Source organism: Aotus nancymaae, unplaced genomic scaffold (assembly GCF_030222135.1).
Source record: "Aotus nancymaae isolate 86718 unplaced genomic scaffold, 86718_ANA_hifiasm-v0.15.2.pri h1tg000033l, whole genome shotgun sequence".
Classification (NCBI taxonomy): domain Eukaryota; kingdom Metazoa; phylum Chordata; class Mammalia; order Primates; family Aotidae; genus Aotus; species Aotus nancymaae.
In genome coordinates, this window is record NW_026988447.1 from 62,467,719 (window position 1) to 62,490,763 (window position 23,045).

Below are 23,045 nucleotides of genomic sequence, written 5' to 3' on the forward strand. Positions count from 1 at the left end.
TCTATATATTGCTTTTATGTTTTAAAGCAGAGAGAGATTTATTGGCTATAGTTCACTGTAAAATGGGAATTTTAAGGGCAAAACACTGTAACACAGCCAGTAAGATTCCAATGACAAGAAACTGATACAGAACATTCCACATAAGCTTTATAAAAGAACCTGCTGTCTGAATCTCCACAGAATTGAATATGGAGACTTTCACACTCCATATTCAAGGGATCATTTATCCTTGCTGACAATGGCACCATGGGATGTACTATGAAACATCAACCTATTTTAGAGGAGCTGAAGTGGCCACTCACTACAAGTTCTCCTTTTGCAGGAAAGGAAACTGAAGCTAGGAGGAGGGTTAGGTGACTTGTCTGAGGTCAGGACAGAGTAAAGATCAGTCTCAAAGTGTAGTGATGTTTTCATTATGTTAGGCTGTCATTCTTTTGAAAACACTCTTAAGTAGCTTTGCGTAATAATAATCAATGACTTTACATAATAATTGATGACCTACATAATAGTTTAATTCACAAATATGGATAATCTTCTAGTGTTTGCTACCTATTCTTGTGCATGTGACTTAAAAGTACCTCATTCTCATTTTTCAGGTTTTAGTTTACCGGTAAAGATGCCTGAATTTATCTTGGCCATACATTTCATAATGTAAAGATTATGATTCTATTTATCCCTAATCTCCATCTTTCAGACTGAAAAATCATAATGATCCCCCATTTGCTTTTGTACTGCAGTTTCTCAACTATCTTCCTCCACTGCCAATCATCCTTCTCTTATTTCAATTGTTTCCCCTGGACCCAACCATCTCCAAGAAGTTTTTGTGAAGTACAATGTCAATGACCATAGAGGATGCAGAACTCAGGGCTGGTTCTGTACAATGTTTTATATCTATGTCTAATGTCTTACCTGATGATACTCAACATATTGCTAGCCTTACAGATGAGGATGGCAGCTTGGCTGGTCAATCAATAAGTCATTCCACAGATATTTAATGAGCATTTTCTATGGAACCTATCCTGTTCTAGACGGTCTATGGCCTAAAAAAGATTCTTTGTACTAGGAGTGGTAGAAAGACAATAGACCCATAAATAAATAGGACAAGCTTACATATTGATAAAAAATAATGAAGAATATAAAATTAGGCAATGAGATAGGGAATGACTACAGAGACTGGGGGATAGGGGAAAGTGTGTTCAATGACTTCTGAGAAATGTATGTAATGTTTCCCTGGGTTGCAGAGTTTGGATCCATTTCCATCTACTTACATTAATGCTAAATGGCCTACAATTTTCTGATCAGTTACACTGCCTGGCAAGATTATTTCTCCTTGGTCCTATTATCTTGAGTTTGTATAATATAGAAGGTTTCTATAGAATTAAGTAATTTGTGTCCTCATACATGTATGTTGTCCATTCTTTCCTTCAGAGCTCAATGGGTAACTATTTCTCCAGACAGTTTTTATACTTTGTATTGTATGAAGCTTTTAATCAATGACAGCCTGGAAAGCATGTGTGTGAAACATTTAGGTGCAATTTTAGACTTTCAGGTGACCTAATTCTCTAATCCTAGCATCAGATAGTTCCTACTATGACCAGGTATCATTAAAAGTAATCACCTGAACATGCCCCTGCTATAACATGCTTTACTGAGGCATAGATACCACTGGGAAAAGGAGACAGGAAGCCTAGACACCAAACTCAGCTTTGAATGTTTCTAGGTTCATACACATACAGGTAACCCGGGTTTTCTTTCTTCATGATTCTCTGTGTTAGCAAAAACCGACATTAGTTGAAGACATATTTCTGGAGAAGAAATTTAGCTTTTTCTCAGAAAGTCTAAAAAAAATTATCCGTATTTTTCTTCTGTGACTACTTTTAAAGAAGGGTGTTTAAAATTAAAGCAGTGATTTTCACATCATTTTGTGTAGGCAGAAGCATTCAAAAGACCTCCGGCAGCTCCTGGTAGGGATGTGAGGAGAGGTGGGGCAGCCTCTGGGAAGGCCGAGTTGGCAGGGCCCTTCACCCCCAGTTTAACCAAAGCTTACCATATCCATACACTGGGATTTTGTATGAAATCTCATGTGAAGAAAGAGAAGTTATTGTGCTGACAATGTTTTCAAACCATCAGGATATAGAATGCACTACAAATCTGACCCAACAATGGAGAGGCCACAACCTCAGAAAAGAAACAAGAACTTGCAGAACCGTTTTCTAAACACTCTTGTGGCAGCACGAATTCTAGGAAAGCAAAGCCCTCTTCAAAGATCACCCATCATATCTTGCTCTCACAGGAGCCAACACCCACCCATGTGGCTTGTTGCTGCTGCACCTTTGTGGTTTCCAACCTCAGCAAAGATCATTTTACTGACCTCCCTTCCCAGTCTCACTTCCCTCCGACTGAGGGGTTTCTAATTTTGTTTGTGCCACAGCCCCTTCTGCAGTCTGGTGAACTCTATGGATCTCTTCTCAGAATCATGGTTTTCAGTATGTAAAATACAAAACAGGATTACAAAACAAGCTGATGATATTAAAGTACATTTCTATCCACAGATTCTTTGGGGGTCAGTGGACTCTAGGTTAAGAAATACCTTTGAATGATGACTCAGTTGGTGTCTGTTATATCTCATCTTGAGATGATTCTGATGCTGAATTTCTCACCCTGTTCTCTCTTGAGTTCCAGTTCTGCCTTTTGATCTGGCTACTAAGAACTTATACTTGACTTTTCCACAAGGACTTAAAATATAACATGTTTTATTCTGAGTTCCCTCTTTTCCCACTCAAATCTACTTTTGCTCCCTTGTTTGTTTCATCAAGTCAACCACATCACAAGCTTCCTAGTCAGGGAGTCTCAGAACCATCTATGACTCCCTATCTCTCCTACACCTCTGACCTCTAGGCCCTCTTGACAATATCACTGTGCTCTTTGAGTCCATCTCCTTTCATTCCTAAGACCTTTATTAACCTCACTGTTTCTCACTTGGATTCTTGCATTACTCTTCTGACTCATTATCTGCCTCCTAGATGGTACCCTCAGTGGTGACATAAAAAAGTCAGAGCTATCATTCCAAACCTAGGCAGGCCTGGCTATCCCTCTCTAGACTTAATGCAGAATTCTTAAGTTGCCACCCACAGCCCTCTTTAGCCTGGCCCTGGCCATCCTTACCTACGTTGGCCTTCATGTCCATCTGAGCGCTCAGGATGCTTGTTTCCCTTTGCATAAACACTAACTGTGTTTATCGCTCTCTTTGAGCTCCTCAAGTAACCTAAGCCTAGAGAATCCTTTCCTTCTCTGTTTAATAACCAGCTGCTGAAATATATGCCAAATGTTAAGGGCCAAATGACATCTCCTTGATGAAGCCTTCTTTTTGGAGGCTTCTTTAGAATAAAGGGACCAAGGGCTCTCTCTTCATCATTCTCATATGTTTATGGATGGTTCACTTTTTGTACTTATTAAAATCATAATTTACATTATAACTATTTAAGAAAACTATGATTGTCCTTTCTTAAAGCATTTTTTGTGAGCAAAAGAATGATGCCTTACTCATTTTCATAGTTTTGCTGTGGATGTTGGCCGAGTTTTCTGTTCTACCGCCTGAGGCTGGTTGACTAAGTGGCTGATTCTCCTAAATAGCAAGCCTGATGTTTTCATCTCAGCTGCCTGAACTCTGAGTTAGTCAATAAATGTTAGATTCTCAAATTAAAAGACAAATTCTCAATGTCGAAATCTCATACAAGCTTGGTGGAAATAACATTATTTTAAAAAGCTGGACTAATTCTATGACCTCAAAATAACATACTACTGTCTCTTCTAAAAATAAACACAATAGATCCAGGAGACCTGTTACTAGGAAGGTGTTCAAAGGAGGTGACTGACTGATCTTTTCTAATTAGCTTGTCTTCTTCTCAGAACAAGCACAATGGCCAGACATGGCAGCTCAAGCCTGTAATCCCAGCACTTTGGGAGGCCAAGGCCGGAGGATTGCTTAAGGCCAGGAGTTTAAGGCCAGCCTGGACAATGCAGCAGGTCCTCATTTCTATTAAAAGTTTAAAAAAAAAAAAAAAAGCCTGGCATGGTGGTGCACACCTGTAGACCTGGAGTCCCAGCTACTTGGGAGGCCGAGGCCGGAGGATTGCTTGAGGCCAGGAGTTTGAAGTTGCAGTGAGCTACGATTGCACCATTGCACTCCAGCCTGGGCAACAGAGTCAGACTCTGTCTCAAAAAAATAAAAAATAAAATAAAAACAAGCATAAGATTTTAAACAATTGACTTACCTTTTATTTCAGGATAGTAAAGGAAAGGTTTTGGTTCACTAGTTTCCAAGTCAGATTTCCTCCGAAGCTGGACGAACACGGAAGCTGGCTTTGTGATATTAACATCTTTATACTTTGGGGTTTTGAAGACGATGGCAAACTGCAGGATACAAAGAACCAAATGTTGGTGCAGGACTACATTTTTTTTTTTTTTTCAGTAATGCTACTCATTAAACTCATTCCTTAGGCTTTTCTTTATACCTCGTGCTTAGACACAGTGTACTAAAAAAACACAGTGTTCTGGAGAAAGTTCCAAACTCAGAATTCTATACCCATACGTTTTTATGAAATTGCCACTGTAAAATCGAAATACAGTGCTGTGCTAATGTACTGAGAATCTTTATTTCATTTTTCTTATATTTCAAATGTCTTCTAGTTGTAAATACCATGCTTATAAAATTCACTGCATACACTTTCTTCTCCTCCACAACAGCCTTAAAAGCCTCCAAGATTATTTATAGCAACATTAGAAAGACTGGGTATTGAAAGAGAGAGATGGCTACAGGCCAGTGATGAAGTGAAGAATCTAGACGTTGCTTACATTGGCATCATAACACATTAATTCTTGGTGATATGTTAGGGATTTTAGCATTTTTCAGTTTGACTTTTTGACTATGTAACATATTCACAGGGATAAAGATTTTGTAAAATATCAAAAAGCATACAACGGTATTCTCTTTGACTTGTTCCCCATCCATGCAGTTCCTACAGTGTACCAGCCAGTGGTAAATACTGTTATTAATTTCTTAGGTATCCTTCCAGAATTTCTTTATGCATATGCAAATATGAACATAGAATCATTTCTACATGCACTTTGTTCTACATCCATCTTTTAAAATATTTAAACATTATATAAATGAGAGCTTTCTATATTAGTTCACAGAGTATTCATTCTTTTGAATAACTGCATGATATTTCATCAAAAACATAGACCATAATTTAACTGGTCACTTATTGATGAATATTTAGATTGTTTCCAACTTTGTGAACATAATACTCCTCAGTTACTTGTAAACTGAATAATCATTAAGGTGGGGGCTCAGCATTGTCATCTCTTAGTCATTTAACAGGATGACATTAACTTCAATTAGAAGATGGCTCCTGGAATAACCTTTTAACAGGTTTCATCATAATTACTTTGGTAGAACACTTAAAACATTTTCATTAAGGGACCTGTGGGCCACTGTCTTATGGGCTAGGGGAGTAGTCAGTAAATTAAATATCTTGCTAACATCTCAGAGCCAGTGATCTAACTTGCCCATAACTCTACAGTAGGAAACTTTTCTGGATGACCTGCATGAGTCTTAAAAATAGTACTGCTTTATGGAAGTTAAATATTTATGATTTTTCTTTTTTATAGATGGAAGCTAAGTACTAAATTTCAATAAGGCAGAAAGTGTAAAATGATGATAATAACAGGGATCATGCCTACAATCCCAGCATTTGGGGAGGCCAAGGTGGGAGAATTGCTTAAGCCCAGGAGTTCAAGACTAGCCTGGGCAAGATGGCAAGACATCATCTCTCAAAATAAAAATAAATAAATAAATAAAAGAAAAAATTAGCTGGGTGTGGTAGCACATGCCTGTAGTCCCAGACACTTGGGGAGTTGAGGCAGAAGGGATCCCTAGAGCCCAAGAGTTGGGGCATACAGTGAGCTGTGATTGTACCACTACACTCCAGCCTGGGTGACAGAGTAAGATCCCATCTGTAAAAATAATAAGGATTATTAATAATAAATCACTTACTTGTCTATGAACATCTGTGGGGGAAAAATCTCCAAATCCTTCCCAGACTCCACCATTTTCCTCTTCTTCGTAAAATCGAATCTGGATGTCATCTGCAAACAGTCACAATGAGATGTGTAATTTCACATAGTGTAATAACACTTATAAACATGCTGAAAAATAAAACTGGTTTAATATTCTAACTACTATCTACCTAAACTTTTAAAAAACACGATCAAAGGTTAAGTCTTTTAAAATGCTCACGAATCACTGATTTTTTTTACTTACCACTGTAATGTGCCCCGAGTTTCATTCACAGTGACAGAATACTAGATTTACCTAGTCAACCTGAATTTTCTCTTAATCTGTGACCTTACCACTTCTCCATCCTCAAGCCAATTCCACAAAGGATGGTGGAAGAATATTAGAATCTTAAGAGGTGGTGCAATTCAATATATAGATGTACATAAAAATAATTAACATGTAAGTTTTACTATTAATATATGGCAGATGCTATTCTAAGTGCTTCACATACATACATATCAGCTGGCTGCATCCTCACCACAACCCTGTGGTATAGGTGTACTATTATTACTCTCACTTTGCAACAGAGAAACTGGACTCCAAAGAGGTTAAGTAATTATCTGAGGTTTAACAGCTAGTACATGGAGGAACCAGGATTTGAACATAGACAGTATAATTTCAGAGTCCAGGCTCTTAATACACTAACTAAACTGTCTCCCTACAATAGTTTCTTAGTTCATATTGAGTAACTGGTCAAAATACTATGATGATCAGGTTCCTTCTGATTAAAATGGAATGCTTAAATTTCACACTCTAGTCATGGACTCTATTTACTTCTACAGAAATGTGGCAGTATAACTTAGGTTGGCATCTTCCTGGCTTCACTTTCCATTTCATAGAAAGGACCACATTATTGACTTATGAAACAGTTTTTATTTCTATTTAAGTAGAATTTTAGAAATACTAGGGATGGATAAAACATCTTACTATCTCCTTTGCCTTCAGGCGGGACTACACTGGACCTAGTTATTGAGATTCTTTAAGCCAAGTATAAGACATTTCTTACTAAGCCATTCCAATGTAATGATAATGACTAAGGATCTCATTTACAAAAAAGGTACTCACAGTATGTACACCCAGGAATCTGAAAATGAGTATCACTTGGACAGAGCAATTGGAAGAAGGCTAACACTAATGTATACAAAGAAAGTGTAAACTTTTTTTTTTTTTTTGAGACAGGGTCTCACTCTATCATCAAGGCTGAAGTGCAGTGGCATGACAGTAGCTCACTACAGCCTCAAACTCCTGGGTTCAAGCAATCCTCTCACCTCAGCCTCCCAAAGTGCTGGGATGACAGGCATGAGCTACCATGCCTGGCCTGTAAATTTTTTTGGATAAAGTATATATGTCTTTATTTTAAAATCTGATCCAATTTTTTTCTGACTATATACCTCAAAGCATTTAACCTCATATGAGAATTTTTTAAAAAGCCTCATGTCTTTTATTGATTTATTTTATTTATATTTTCAGTTAGGTATTTGCTTACTTTGAAAACGCTCACCTTGTAGTAAACAGATGTTTATTATACTACACTTTCCAACTACCATTTTACTTAATAAAAGAATGAAGTTTGAGAAAATAACACATTTTCCTCAGCTTTTACTAATCAATGTTGTAACGTATTTAATGAAAGATAAATGCCAAGAACCTTTCCTCAAAGTGAAAATGGTGAGAGTAATGTGCTCTGAGAATTTCCCTGTATTCCCTGTTCTCTTTCCTTTTCTTAGTTAACATCACATCTGTAGAAGTGTTCAGAGAAATCCTCCCAGTGTTGCATAAAAGCATTGCAAAGTAAAAAAAATCAACCATTTTATACTATAAAAACATTATTCTCTGTGTGTGTTTTGTACGTATGTCAAGAATGGGCTATTATTTAGTTTAACCAAGTACAGATATTAATTTTAAAGCATAAAGACACTGAAAGTCACTGATAATAATTATCATTATTTTCTTCTTTTTACTTCTGTGGGAAATCTAAAAGTGAATTAGTTGACTAGGAAAAAATAACACAGGCAACTTACATTTGGAAGAGGTAAAACAGAAATGCTTTTTAAGACTTTCTGCGGCAGCAGAGGGACGTTTCTTGTCCGCCACTGAAATGTGACTCACAGACGCACTCAGAATTATATTCACCACTTGAGTCCAGAGATCAGAGAATGTATTTACCTTTCTGAACTTTGTCACAGAGAAGATAAATTTCCTCTCCTCCAGTCACACATCCAGCTGTCCTGTCCATTCTTACAATTTTCAAGTTGGATGCATTGGGGGCTTCTGTTCACAGAGGGAAAACAAATAACACAGTTAATCTTTGGCTCAACAAGCCAGTCCTTTAGGTAGGACCCTCCCCTTAGCATATATGACCAAAACAAAGCTTAAATAGATGCTTTCCCTAACAAAGCACATAAAACAAGAATGTCTTCTGAAGTTCTCAGAACACTTCTTGGGCATGGGTCATTTATGATCACCAAATCAAATGAGGTAGAAAGAAACAGGTACTTTTTTCTCCCTCTAACACAGAGAGATTGATACAAAAAGAGAAAGTGCTTTTCTGATGTATTGGGAAGTCCCAAGCTAATTGATTTTTGGGTTTTCAGTGAGGTCAAGATTTTAATTCCAAATTTGTTTCCATGATTCTGCTATTATATTTACAAAAGTCCTAAAAACTTCAGGAAAAGTACAGTTTTCTTACACTACTTACTACTTTTTATTTTGTAGGTAAGTAAACGGGGATGTTATGTTTCTTTTTCCCAAACTAAACTAGGATTCTGTGTGGTAAAGAGGCAAAACTTTCTTGTGGTAATAGCATAAAGCTTCCTTATTTTTTTTTCTCCAACAGCTGCATTTTAAGGTGATTCTGTGGTTATGAGTCTGTATCATTTTATAACCTTTCACTTCCCTTCAAACTTGTTTAAATTAGAGAAATCAGTTAGTTGTTGTACTTGGAGCATGGAGTTTTCTACATATGCCAAATTCTATAAACTTTCAATGAGTCTAAGTACTATGCTTGCAGGCTTTTTGGAAATACCTGTCTAATCAATCCCATGCATAATTAAACAAGAAAATTCAAAAAAAAAATAAATACACTTTGGGAGGCCGAGGCGGGTGGATCACGAGGTCAAGAGATCGAGACCATCCTGGTCAACATGGTGAAACCCCGTCTCTACTAATACAAAAAAATTAGCTGGGCACGGTGGCGCGTGCCTGTAATCCCAGCTACTCAGGAGGCTGAGGCAGGAGAATTGCCTGAACCCAGGAGGCGGAGATTGCGGTGAGCCGAGATCGCGCCATTGCGCTCCAGCCTGGGTATCAAGAGCGAAACTCCGTCTCAAAAAAAAAAAAAAAAAAAAAAAAAAAAATAAATAAAAAATAAAAATAAATTTAAAAAAAAAAAAGGCCGGGTGCGGTGGCTCACGCCTGTAATCCAAGCACTTTGGAGGCCAAGGTGGGCAGATTACCTGAGGTTGGGAGTTCAAGACCAGCCTGACCAACATGGTGAAACCCCTATCTTTAAAAAAAATAATAAATAAAAAAGTAAAATAAAATAAAATTCCATGGAAAATGCTGAAGATTACTGTAAAACTCTTTTAAAAAGTTCTAGGAACTATAGATTAATATATATATATATATATATATTTTTTTTTTTTGGAGATGGGGTCTCACTGTGTTGCTCATTTTGGGCTGAAACTCTCAATCCTCCCACCTCAGCCTCCCAGGTAGATGGGACTAGAGGGCATGATGCCAAACCTGGCTTAAAATAGAAGTCTGAGGCACATGCTATCTATTCTACTCATTCATTTGACTTGAAGTTTCTATCTTGGTAAAGTTAGTAACATATGGGGAAGAAAATGGGTAAGAATAATTATTGTCTTAAATATTAACTTCTTTCCAGAGCCCCCCCACCACCAAAGAAAATTGGGATTATTCTCCCTTCTAAAAGCATCAACCATATATCTTTAGAGCAAGACATTCATAAATAAGAGATGTGTCATTTCAGGTAAAAGACATGATGTAAAAACATGTACATCAAAGGAAAAATTACATGTATTAAGCACCTCTTAAAATATCTTACTTAATCTGGACATCAACCTTTCAAGCTAGATTTTACTATTCACATTTTATAGATGATAAACCTGAGGCTTAAAGTGATTAAGTTACTTTCCCCAGGACTCAGGTAGCAAGTAAATGGCAGGTCAGGGCTGGAAGTCTATTCTTGGTGTGTCCCCTGTTGGAAGTGAAGTACTCACTACTGTCATAGATGGCGTCTGATACCACGGGTTCCAGGCGCCTTGTGAAGCTGCCAGTGCTATCCGGAAGAAAAGCTGTAAACATGAGCCGCACCACGCTGAGGTCCATCTCCTTGGTCTGCTGCAGAGCTGCCTGGCGGATTAGCTCTTTTTCCCGATCTAGGGCCATACAGCACAGTCCATTCATGCCCAGAGAAGTGTGAACATTTTAAAGACCATGCTTTTATAAAGCCCAAATAATGTAAACTTACAATAAAAACCCCTTTTTCCCTTTTTTGAAACTCTTCCCATTGCAATAAGATGTTAAAAGCAGTCTCATTTATGTCACCCATTAGGAAAGGCATCAAAGAAGACCTGCGTTTTCTCTGGATTACAGTAAAAACTCTCTTCTATGTATCAGATCACCTGCCTCCTCTCCTGTCCTGCCCCCACCTTTCCCTCTTCTCCCTACAATAAGAGTTAAAGGCACATAAAATGTGATGGAATAGAATTGAATAACCCTACTTGGCACTAGCTGTATTGAGAAGTGTAGAATTATTCCAAAAGCTGTTTGAGCACAGGGATTGAGCTCATTCTACAGTGCCACGAAGACAGCCTGGCACATAGTAGGTACTCAAAAAGAACTTCTGAAGGAACTGAATGACTCAATAACATTTTGGGTCCTTCCCTCATGCTGGAGTTTTCATGCTGATGGATATAGTCACAATTAAGCCGTAAATAAAATGTAGTGATTCAAGAGACAAGTACAAGAGACCTACAAATGAAGTGATGTTGGATTGCAAAGGGGGAGAGAGTTCAGAGGGCTTTGGAGCAGAAGAGGCATTTGCTCTGAATCTTGAAAAGGTGGCAGAATTTGAAATCATATAAGAGAGTGGATAAAGACATTCCAGGAAGAGGAGAGAGCAAAAGTAAAAATAACGAGCCAAGGCAGGGAAGTCGGGCATCATGGCGCTCCTATCAAGTAGTTCAGTTTGACCTAAAGGGGCAAAATGGGAAACAGAGTTGGAAATGTAGCCTGGGGCCAGCTCTTGGGAGATCCAAAAAGCCAACTTACAGAATTTGGATTTTGCAACAGGGAGACACCAAGCAGTGACAAGATACAGAACTTACGTAATATCTATCCAGCTACAAGGTGTAAACTGGATTACAAGTGGGGAGGGATAGAGAGCAGGGTAGAAGACTACTATAAGTGGAACGACGGGAATAGAGTGTAGCGTGGAATGCCAGAGAGCACGGAATGGCTGGGCCACAGCCTGGAGATGCTGCACACAGGCGAGGATGGGGAGTCAGAGAGGATGGGGAGGTTTTGAGTTTGGGTATCAGAAGATGGACTATACTTAGTTAAAAAATGGTAATCGGTTTTGAATCACCTGAGTATGCGATGATGACTGGACAGGTAGAGTAAAGGGCAAAATATAAAAGTAGGAATGGGGCATGTGGTGAGACAGGGAATAGGGTTGAAAGAAAAATTGTGAGAAAAGGAAAGAAAATGTGGAAAACCATGCCATTTTTATGATAAAGATAATAGTTTATAATGTGCAGGCAGAGCCCAAAGAAAGAAAAATGCCTTGTCATAAGGTGAGTTGGGGAAAGTAAAACAGAGGAGGTGTTCTTTGGACAAAGTCTTGATTTCTGCATTGGTTTCTGAGAGGGTGAAATGGATATGGTGGGATGTTTTTGGTAGAGGAAGACACGAACAAAGGTATAAATATGCCTCAGTTATTCAGAGAGCAGTGACGGAGAGAGGAGGATGCAAGGTAGGCTGGAGATGAGGCTGGAAAGGTGCTGGGGCCAGAGTGTGTGTGTGAGGCAGGGCTTTGTATGCTAGGCTGTGAAGTTATAGGTTTTATCCTAGAAGTAGCAGGATGCCATCAAAGGTTTCCAAGCAGGGAAAACGTGACAGCAGTGTGGGGTACAGACTGGAAAGCATGCAGATGAACATATAATTCATACAGATGAAAACCAAAGCCTGGACCCCTTGGAGGAGCAAGGCCAGGAGAATGATACTTACCTCCCAGCTGCCGGTCCCCTCCACCTTCTGCTTGCAAATACGCAAGGTCAGGGTGCACCAAGAGTCCAGGATTGTAGCCCCTTATACACGCCTCTGTCATTCGCGCTTCCAGTGTTTCAAATACTTTTTTCTTTGTCACATGAAGTATACCCAAGTTTGCGAAGCTGGAGGAGAAACAGTAACAGCAGCAGCAACAACAACCCAGTTAGGCTCTTAATGTCTAGAGAATCTGGCTTCACTTGTAAGTGTTCTAAAGATACACAGGCCCTCAGTGCTTTATACAAATCCCTCGGGGCTAGATGCATTTCAGAATGTAGGTATTTCTGATGTTAGAAAGGCAACATATGGCATATACTGCATATTACATAACACTCTAAGCAGGTCTGGGGCACACAATGTAGTCAAACATGTTAATATTTCTGCAGTGAAATATATAATTAGACTCACCAAATGGAAAAATAAAGACTATAAATGGCTACATGTCAGGTTAAATTGGGTTTTACTACCAAATGAGTCTGTGATAAACTTGGAAGAACGTTTTGGTTTTCAGAGCTTATTTGACTTCCAAATTGCGATTAAGGGAGTGGGAGCATGTGTCTATATGTCTTAATAAGGGAGTCTTACTGGGTTCATTTTAAAGTATTTTCTATGGGAGTTGTATTAAAAAAATTTCAAAATTTGAAATATAATCCTAACATTTCTTAAGAATAAGAGTAGTATTATATTTGGAGTGATTATTTTCCTTTTGAATCATCTTTCGATTTCTGAGCCAACCTGGAATCTCATCTTCTCCTAAGTTATCTGTAAGGTTAAAATTATTTACGACCACTAGAGTTGTCATCTAAGGATACATGTAAACAGGGATGGAGAATCTTGTATCTCATGAAGGCCACATATCTATAAAATAAAATATGTTCATAAGCTTAAAAAGCAATTAAAGGGATTTATAAGAAAACATATAAAGTGTTCCATTCACTTTTGAAATTAAAGTACATGAAACAAGTCTATTGTTATATTGTATTCAATAAACAATATGACAGACAAAAAAGGACTTTATCGAGGAGATCATTCATTCATTCAACAAATATTTATGGAGATCCTTGTGTGTGCCAGGAAATATCATAAATGTTCTTGTCAGCAATAAAAGAAGCTCTGCCTTCACTGAATTTATACACTAGCATGACAACAGAGAAGAAACAAAGAAGTAAATTATATAATACAATTTAGAAGGCAGTAAGTGTTACCCAGAAAAATAAGGTAGGAATGAGGAACAGGAGAGGTAGTAGAAAAAAGCATAACATTTTAAAATAGGGAGAGGTCAGGAAGGACACTCAGTGAAAAGATGACAACTGAGAAAAAATTGAAGGAAGCGATGGGGAAGACATGAACATATGAAAGAAGAGTGTGGCAAAAGGAACAGCAAGTGCTAAGTTCCTGCGGTAGGACCACACTGGCGTTTTCAAAACACAACAAAGGCAAGGAGGTCAATGCAGTTGGAGTGAAATGAGCAAGTTGTCAGAAGTGTGAGAGTTCAGAGAGGTAAGCAGGGGGCCAGATCCTTTAAAGACTTGTAAGCTTTTCTAAGGACTTTTTTTTCTGGCTTTTACTCAGAAAGAAAGAAAAACATTAGTAGAGGAAAGAGAGATTTCATGACAACTGGACTGAAGGAAATAAAGAACAAGCTAATGGGGGGAGGTCAGAAAAACTAGGGAAGAAAATAGGAGTTATAAGGCAGAATGAAATGAGCACTCGTACCAGATGCCCAGAGACAGAGTAAGTCATGTGTCCAGGAGGATGAACAAAGAACAGAAAATATACCACTAGAATATAAGCTCTTTGAAGGCAGACATCCCCAGTGCCTAGAACAATGTCTGACATAGGGGTGTTTAATAAGTATCTGTTGATAACTGAATGCATGAATCAACACAGTACAGAAGAATATGCAACATGACATACTTATATGCATAGAAGCATAGGCAGTTTTTCAGAAACAATACTTCTATCTTTTGGCCCTTTCAACCTTACTCCCATATAGAACTTCCCTAACGGCAGGAAAATTGGGTTATCTCCTAGGTAATAGCAATGATAAACATCTGTGTAACACCTTACACTTTACTGTTTATAATGTGCTTTCCATGTATATTGCCAAATTTAGTCCCTGTGAGAAAAACATCATTCTTAATAATTTATTATGTGAATAATGAAGGATTTACTCTGGTTAACAAACAAAACAGTACAGGAGTCAGTCTTCTGCTTCAGGTAACGACAGAGTAAAACACTGGATTGAACCATAAATATCTAAAATACAAAAAGAAATGGTTTTCAGACTAGAAAACAGGCAGCAGAGAACAGTAATCTTTACAAAAAAAGAAATAAGGCGAATCCTGTAATTACTCTGACTTAATGCCTAGAGACTCCCAGGCTGTAGTACAGGAAGGAGGAACTCCAACAAAGCCTGGTAATCTCCAAGGTTGAGGAGACACAGTTAAACATGGAAGGAATCCAAAGAGGCTAAAACTCAAAAGCAGAGCACCAGAGAGGAAGAAACTGTACATGGAGATACACTCAGAGACCCACTGGAGTCTTCAGCCGAATGCTGTGTGTGGGGAAAGTACATCAAAGCTGGGAAAAGAAACACCATAGAGAAGCAGGCAGAAGAATTATTGTAACACCACAGGGCTGGAACAGTTCAAGAAATCTTGTAATACATGGAGTATCAGGTTGAAAATTCAGAAAGGTACTAGCTTAGTAATGCTGTCGAATTAACAAGTAAGTCTAGAAAGGATCAAACTGTTCCCAAATTTAACTTCATCTCAATCCTCAAAAAATTTAAAGGCATACCAGAAAAGAAAAAAAATAAAAAGAGAAATCTGGGACTCAACAATACAAAATTCAAAATATCTGTCATCCAATAAACTACCAGAAAGATCATATGATCAGAAAAAGGAGGAAGCATTGGAATGTTAAGGAGAAACATGACAGATATGGAAAAATGACCACAAACCTATAGAAATGAAAACTACAAGGTCTAAGAAGAAAAAACACACTAGATGGAATTAAGAACATATTAGACACTACAGACAAAAATATTGGTGAACTTGCAGGCACAGTGATAAAACTATTCAAAATGAAACACAGAGAAAAAAGATGAAAAAAAACCATCAGAGAGCTGTGGGACAACTTCAAATAGCCAAATATATGTGCGATTGGGGAGAAGAAGAAGAAGAAGAGTGGACAGAAAAAATATTTGAAAAAATAATGGACAAAAAGTTTTAAAACTTAATAAAAATATAAACCCAGAGATCCAAGGATCTCAATGAATCCCAAGTACAAGAAACATGAAGGAAACTACACTAATATCCATCATAATAAAATTGCTTAAAACGAGTGAGGAAGAGAAAAGCTGCTAGAGAAAAAAAAATTATGTACAGAGGAACAAAGATTAGATAGACAGGTGACTTCTTGGAAACAAGGCAAGTCAGAAGACAGTGGAACAACATAGTTTAAGGATGTGAAAGAATAATATTGTCAACTTAGAACTCTTTTTTTTTTTTTTTTTCTGATATGCCTCAGCCTTTCCAGTAGCTGAGATTACAGGCACGTGCCATCACTCCCGGCTAATTTTTTATTTTTAGTAGAGACAGGTTTTCTCCATGTTGGTCAGACTGGTCTCGAACTCCTGACCTCAAATAATCCACCTGCCTTGGCCTCCCAAAATACTGGGATTACAAGCATGAACCACCATGCCTGGCCTGTCAACCTAGAATTCTATACTCTTCAAAATATCTTTGAAAAACAAAGATAAGATTAAAAAAAAAACTGAAGACATACACTTACTGAAAGAATTCATTAGCATCAGATCAGCAGTGTAATAAAAGGAAGTGCCTCAAGCAGAAGAAAATGCTATCAGATAGAAATCTTGACCTATGAAACAGAATGAAGAGCACTGCAAATGATAAATATATGGTCAAATATAAACTACTTTTTCCTGATTTAAAAATAATAATCTTCTTTAAAAGGTAATTGACTGTTTAAAAGACACTTTTCAAAAGAAGACACACATGCCACCAACAAACATATGGAAAAACCTCAACATCGGTGATCACTAGAGAAATGCAAATTAAAACCACAATGAGATACCATCTTACACCTGTCAGAATGGCTTTTATTAAAAAGTCAAAAGATAACAGATGCTGCCAAGGTTGTAGAGAAAAGGGTATGCACATACACTGCTGGTGGGAGTGCAAACTGTTCAACCATTGTGGAAAGCAGTGTGGTGATTTTTCAAAGAGCTAAAAACAGAACTACCATTTGACCCCGTAATCCCACTGTTGGGTATATTCTCAAAGGAATATAAGCCAGTCTACCATAAAGACATATGCATGCGAACATTCACTGCAATACTATCCACGATAGCAAAGACATGGAATTAACCTAAATTCCCCATCAACAACATAATAAAGAACATGTGGTACATATACACCATGGAATACTATGCAGCCGTAAAAAAGAACAAGATCATGTCTTTTGTGGGAACACGGATGGAGCTGGAGGCCATTGTCCTTAGCAAACTAATGCAGGAACAGAAAAACAAATTCCGCATGTTCTCACCTGTAAGTGGGAGCTAAATGATGAGAACTCACGGACATAAAGAGGGGAACAACAGATGCTGAAGGTCTTCTTTCTCCTCTGTATTTTTATATTTACATGTCTACTTTTAGTGCTTACCAGTTGGTATATGCTATATATATTAATTGGAAAAAAAAATCCACATCTCTAAATCAGAGCTCCCAGAAAGCAGAGAGGGTGTGGTGATTACTGGTGAGGGAATTTGGCCTAATGCAAAATCAAGGAACACAGATATTTTCCATGGAATAAAAATATCGAAGACCAAAAATAGGTTGAAACAAATTGTTGATATTTGGGATTTAAAATAAAACACCAAACTAAGATTATTATAATTTTTTTTTTTTTACCAAGAAAGGCAGTAAAGGCTGACTATATAAGTGAATAAGAAATACAAAGAAAAAATTAAAGCAAATTAAAAAAATTAAAATGACAAATCCTCTACAGCAATCAAACCTATAATCAAGACTTAGGTTATTTAAAATATGAGTATTTATAATATAGATGAAATACTTTTGAAAATAGAAACTAAGTTTATTAAGAATTCATACTGAGAGAAAGGTGAAGATAAACAGTCCAAAGAAAGTAATTCTTTTGGTTTTGACAATTTAAAAGTTATCTTCTCATTGCCATTTTTTAAATGTCTTTTATTGTGTGTTGGACTAGTGCCCTGCTTGTGAATCTATATGCTTTGCCTAATCTGTATTATCGAAAACAGGTTATCTTAGCTTCTAGTATTGACAAGTCATAGCTTTGGCTATCTTCCTAAGTTTCTCTACGTGATACTCTTATCTACAAGTCAGAACTAAATACTAATAATCAATTGTCATACCATAAATATGTACCTGGCAAGTTAGCTCATGTTATTTCACAACATTACCTAATGTTAGTTCAGTCTAGAATTCTGGAAATGTAAAGGGCCTAAAGATAAGATTCTGTAGTGAAACTGTCGCATTTTATGAGGGAAGACATTAAGGTCCCCAAGAAGTCATGTAACTTGCCCTCAGTCCTCTGTTGAGAGTGACAGTAATGGGAAAAAAATTCTGGTTTCCAGAATGCTAGCATGACGTTCTTTCTACATAAATGCAGTAAGTTTTGACACCAAGAACCTTAAAAATGTTTATATAGAGAAAGATAGAAACAAATGAATTATGAAGGAAATAGTGTATTTTGGGAAACATTGCAAGCAAAAATTTCTCAGCTAAAAATCAAATTAGAAAGTGAGTACCGACTTTCATAGAAAACGCTGAACACAAAAGCCTACTGAGTCTATCGTGACTCTCAAGTGGCATCTTGATCAAATTTCTCACTGAAATTGTATAGGGTTAGAAAATCTCACTGCACTACAACCAGACATCATAATGATCAAACTCGAGTTGAGATGCTCAAAATGTTTGTTGAATGTCTGATTGAATGAATGAATGAATGATGAGTTCTCCCAACTACTGAGCCCACATCCCACTGCACTACAAGAGTGAAAGAATCCCTCACTTTCCTTAGAGACAATTTACCTCTATTCCCGCTCTAAGGCCTCAAATTAAATAACCATTAGTTCATTCTAAAATCCTAAAGATTACTAAACCAAACCATAGAAACACCAAATTACAGACAACATACTGAAGGTTTTATAATAATAAATATTAGTAAAAGATTTTATCTAAAATTTCCTCTAAAGGATATGATTATAATACAGATTAAACAAGACCAAAGAAAATAAACACTTCAAACTGACAGAAGCCCACTGGAATCAATCTGCAGACACACGAAGCGATCAGTTAGCCTAAAACTGTGGCCATTACCCTGCATTTCAAAGCTCTCCTAGGTCAGTCAGGAACTGGAAGGGTATTCTACAACACATGATGAACAAACTGTGACATACGACAGGAAACATGCCAGTCTTTCAAGAGGATGTTAAAACAAGTTTATATAAAGCACACTTGAATTTTTCAAATCAATTTAAGCTGCTTCCTTCAATCTAGAGTCTTTTTTTTCTAACATCAAAGAATCTGATTTCAGTGACTTAAAGCTGTCTCTCTAGGTTTTTCACACTTAAATATGTTCACAGTCAAACAAAGAAATACCTAGGAACGTGAAAGCACAACTTCCAAAATAACAACCAGCTTGAAACTTGATCGGAATTCAAAGCCTGAAATGCAATCATCAGCTTAATTATATTTGATTTAAACAATTCCTTTGAGTGAATAATCCAGATTAACTGGGATTTTAGCATAAACTATTTAAACCGGGATTAGAAAACCCTAAAAAATGTTTTTAAAAATTAAACAAAATTAATTAAAAATTTCTTCTTTTGTATTTAAGGAGTTCCAAAGAAAGAAAACAATTTTTAGAATTACTGATTGTACATATCAGTTTATATTGTGTGCTATACTACTATTCTGTGTGCTATTTTAGTGTATTAGGAAGATGAAAATATCTATTTTTTAGCACAATAAATATGTCTTAAAAACTTAATTCTTTTGGATTGAAATTACTTCTATAAAACTTCATTCATTAACTATTGCTTGTTTTATCTGACCAATCATTAAATGAATGTCTTTTTTTACTTACATTTCAAGCCTAACAAATGCCAAAATAAATTTGCATTGCTTGGCTTCTTATCTGTGCATACTTTCTAAGCAGAACAAGCTGAAATGATATTTATTCATTCACTTCAAGCCCCAAATATTCACACTATAAATCCCCTAAAGAAATCATCAAAAATGTAAAACTATCCATAAAGTAATGATTTCTGCTATCGTTAGGTTTCTTTAAATTTGTCCTTATCTTTATTTCTAGGAGAAGGAAAATATTAAAAGTGGCACAAATACCCTGTAGGTCAAATAACCACATATAAGTGGTCATGCAAATTGGGCCACCTTTGAGTAGACGAGGGTGCTATAAACAATTAGGCCAGGTGCAAACTGGGCTGTCTCAGGCAAATCCAGACATGTGGTCACCTTACTTTTTGGAGTCCAAATGAGAGTACAAATTTACATAGTTTTTTGAGGCCATCTGAGGGTCTCAGAAAGGTCCCTAATGAAAGGGGCCTGTTCATTCCAAATTCCCATGTCCCATATTCTGTCTGTTCCTACCTTCCACAGCATCATATGCCCCCACTTACCCGACCACCATGTCCTTGGGTCCAGCAGTTACAGTGCAGATCCCATCCTCACAGTGTTTTCCCACCAGGCTGTGGGCATGCAGGTGGATATGTTTTCCATTTGTGACCAACTGAACAATAACCTTTGCTGGTCCCACATAGTTGCAGATCTATATAAGAAGCACAATTTAAAAGTTAGCACCTCTGACTCTCCAGCAACATGGAAAAATGTTTATGATAAGCCAGTAAGTATAAAAAGTACAATATAAAATTATTCATATACATGATTACAACCCTGTTTTTAAAAGTATGTGATGAACAAATGACAGGGTGGAAATAAATGAAAATGTTAATGGTGGTGGTTTTGTGCGGTAGGAGGATACACTCCAAGACGCAGGCCACTGAAAATACAGTACGTATTGTGAAAGTTGGAGCAACACATCTTAGAGGATGCTGAGTTTTTATGAAGCCTCCTTTCCTATTAACCAAGAACGTGCTTTCCTCTGTACCCTCATCACAATTCTTGGTCATAAAAACCGAGTAAATGATTGATAAGAAGGGAACTGGTGGTTGACAGAAATCAAGGGAAGAAGGGAGGTAAGCAGAAACAGTGTATCCTAACTCTGTGCCAAGTGATTAGACAGGGAGTCTTGCCCAGGGACCTGGCTCTGAAATTCGGCTATAAACACTCAAGCCTGAGGACTTGGACTCCAGTCATCTCTTAGGATACCTGAGTCTTCAGTAGCCCTCTCTGAGTTCTGATAATTGAGTTACATACGCTCAGGTCATAGAAAGTTTCTTCAATTCAAAAAGTGCGCTCCTTAAGTACAAATCCTTACATTTTACCCTGTTTTGCTGTTGTTTAACAAAGTTAGAGTTTTCTAGTTAATTAATTTTTTATTGATATGTCTTTAAAATGACAGCAGCAATAAAAAGGAAATGCATTTTTATCTCCAATAAATAGGAGATAATGACATTTTAAGTAAAAAACACTTCGATATCCTTTCTTCTTCTTTTTTATTTTTATTTTTATTTGCTTTATAAATCTGGGTGCTCCAGTGTTAGTTGGATATAATATCTTTTCTTCTTCTTAGTCATCTAGCCCCCTACAGTAGACCAGATTCCTTCCTTGAGAAAGTGTCAAGACTAAAATCCTACTAACATAACAGGAAAGACCTTTTTTTTTTTAACCCTCTTAAGTCCTATCAATTCAGAGTTCTGTGATAAATTCAGCTAAATACTTAGAAATGCACTATAATGTCCTCAAAAGACGAACTACCACCCTGGTTTGCCTAGGACTGAGGGGTTTTCTGGGACACTAGACTTTTGGAGCCAAAACCTAGATTAGTCAGTCACCCTATCTCCTTCGCTCATACAGTAATTTTTGAAGAACTGCATAACCTAAGCCCCAAATCTCTCAACGATATAATAATTCGAAACATGTAATCTGTACAAGTAGCCCACAGCGTCAAAGAAAGAAGAAAAAGGAAGAAAATGAAGAAAATGAAGGAAAGAAGGGAGGAAGGGAAAGAGGGAGAGAGGGAGGGAAGGAGGAAGGATGGGAATCGCACCTAAAGATGACTCTTTGACGGAAGTCCCAATGATATAAACTTGAAGAAGAACCTAAACCTACCAATAATACTTCTTGGAAAGAGACAGAATCCTTTTCAGCCAGCCTGCTTCTACTATAAACTTCATCAAGTGGATTCGTATTTTATTGAAGCAGGGTTTGGGTAGGATTTTCTTAGTAGGGACTTTTTCCCAATCTAATATTTCATCCAAGAGTTGAAAAGCTGATCAGAGTTGGCATTATTCCCCAGAGGGTTTGGAGGGAGAGAAGTTTCACTCGTCAACAGAGGATAGACTTCCCTACAATCACCTGTGCAGCTCCACCTCAAGCCCTCTATGCATCCACCTTGGCTAGAACTGCTACAAAGGTTTGCTTCTAAACCTTCTAAACTCCTTTTCAAAGAGCAGGGCCCCCAGAGCAAGCCAATTACAAAGAAGGTTTCTAATTAAATTTTATTTTGACCACCTCGAAGCACAAATAAACAATTTCTTAAATAATTATAACACTTTAAAAAACTCTGGGTATAGAGCTAATTATGAACTCAGTACTCTCCTTTTAACAAGGAGAAAGGCTTTGCCCTTAAATGAGGGACGGGGAATGGGAAGTTCTGGGTTTGCTCCAAAGCTGACTGCTGTCCCTAGATGCTGCCTATAGATTATTGATGCCAGTTGTGTTTTTTGGTGTTGACGTCTGAAATCAGTTTTTGTTATGATGACATATCCCACAGGGACATCTTCAGCAATAAATGAAGAGTAAAGGAACATGAAATAAACCATGTAATTACACTTTTAAGTGACACTAGCACAGGAATGCAAGACAGCAAGGCATGAGGTAATGTTTCATTTGGGTGAAATCAGGTAGGCTTTCCACTTAAACAGGACACCAGAAGGAATCCATAATTAAAGCCCAATCATGTCAGATAATTGGTCCCTTTGATGTTAGCATTATGAGGGAATTAGTCTCTGGTACGGAAGAGGTGTGGGGCCTCCTCAAAAAGTATGCATGTATTTTTCATACTACTACCTCATGACTGAAGGGTGGCAAGAATGAGGAACTGGGTAGTCCCTGAGGTGAAGGAGCTGAACATGCTACCAGTGACTCATGTGCTGTTGCATCCATTTGAGAGTCCTAGTCAGCATGGCATCACTTGGTTTTCACACAGACCACAGGGCAACGGACAGGGAGCCCCCTGGGTTTTGTGGACTTTCCAAAATACTGACTGAAAGAAGAAAACTGAAATGTGAGAAGAGAAAATAGTGATACTGTTTGCAAGTTACATGGCACATGAAGACATTGGCACTCCAACATGGGGCAGACCATGCTTCATGGGATGCCACAATGATGGAGAACTGTTTGCAATCAATTCAGAAATT

General features: G+C 37.5%; 1 protein-coding gene across 3 annotated transcripts in view; it reads right to left on the reverse strand.

Annotated features, from left to right (window-relative positions):
• The window catches only part of NFKB1 (nuclear factor kappa B subunit 1), a 127,347-nt gene that overhangs the window by 33,939 nt on the left and 70,363 nt on the right, over positions 1-23,045 (reverse strand). For all 3 annotated transcript variants that reach the window (XM_012436529.3, XM_012436528.3, XM_012436530.3), the window contains 6 exons: positions 20,124-20,272; positions 12,377-12,540; positions 10,366-10,524; positions 8,288-8,392; positions 6,059-6,150; positions 4,275-4,413 (listed from right to left, as the gene is read on the reverse strand). In XM_012436529.3, the coding sequence (XP_012291952.1) occupies positions 4,275-4,413; positions 6,059-6,150; positions 8,288-8,392; positions 10,366-10,524; positions 12,377-12,540; positions 20,124-20,272 (808 nt within the window). The remainder of the gene's footprint in view (positions 1-4,274; positions 4,414-6,058; positions 6,151-8,287; positions 8,393-10,365; positions 10,525-12,376; positions 12,541-20,123; positions 20,273-23,045) is intronic.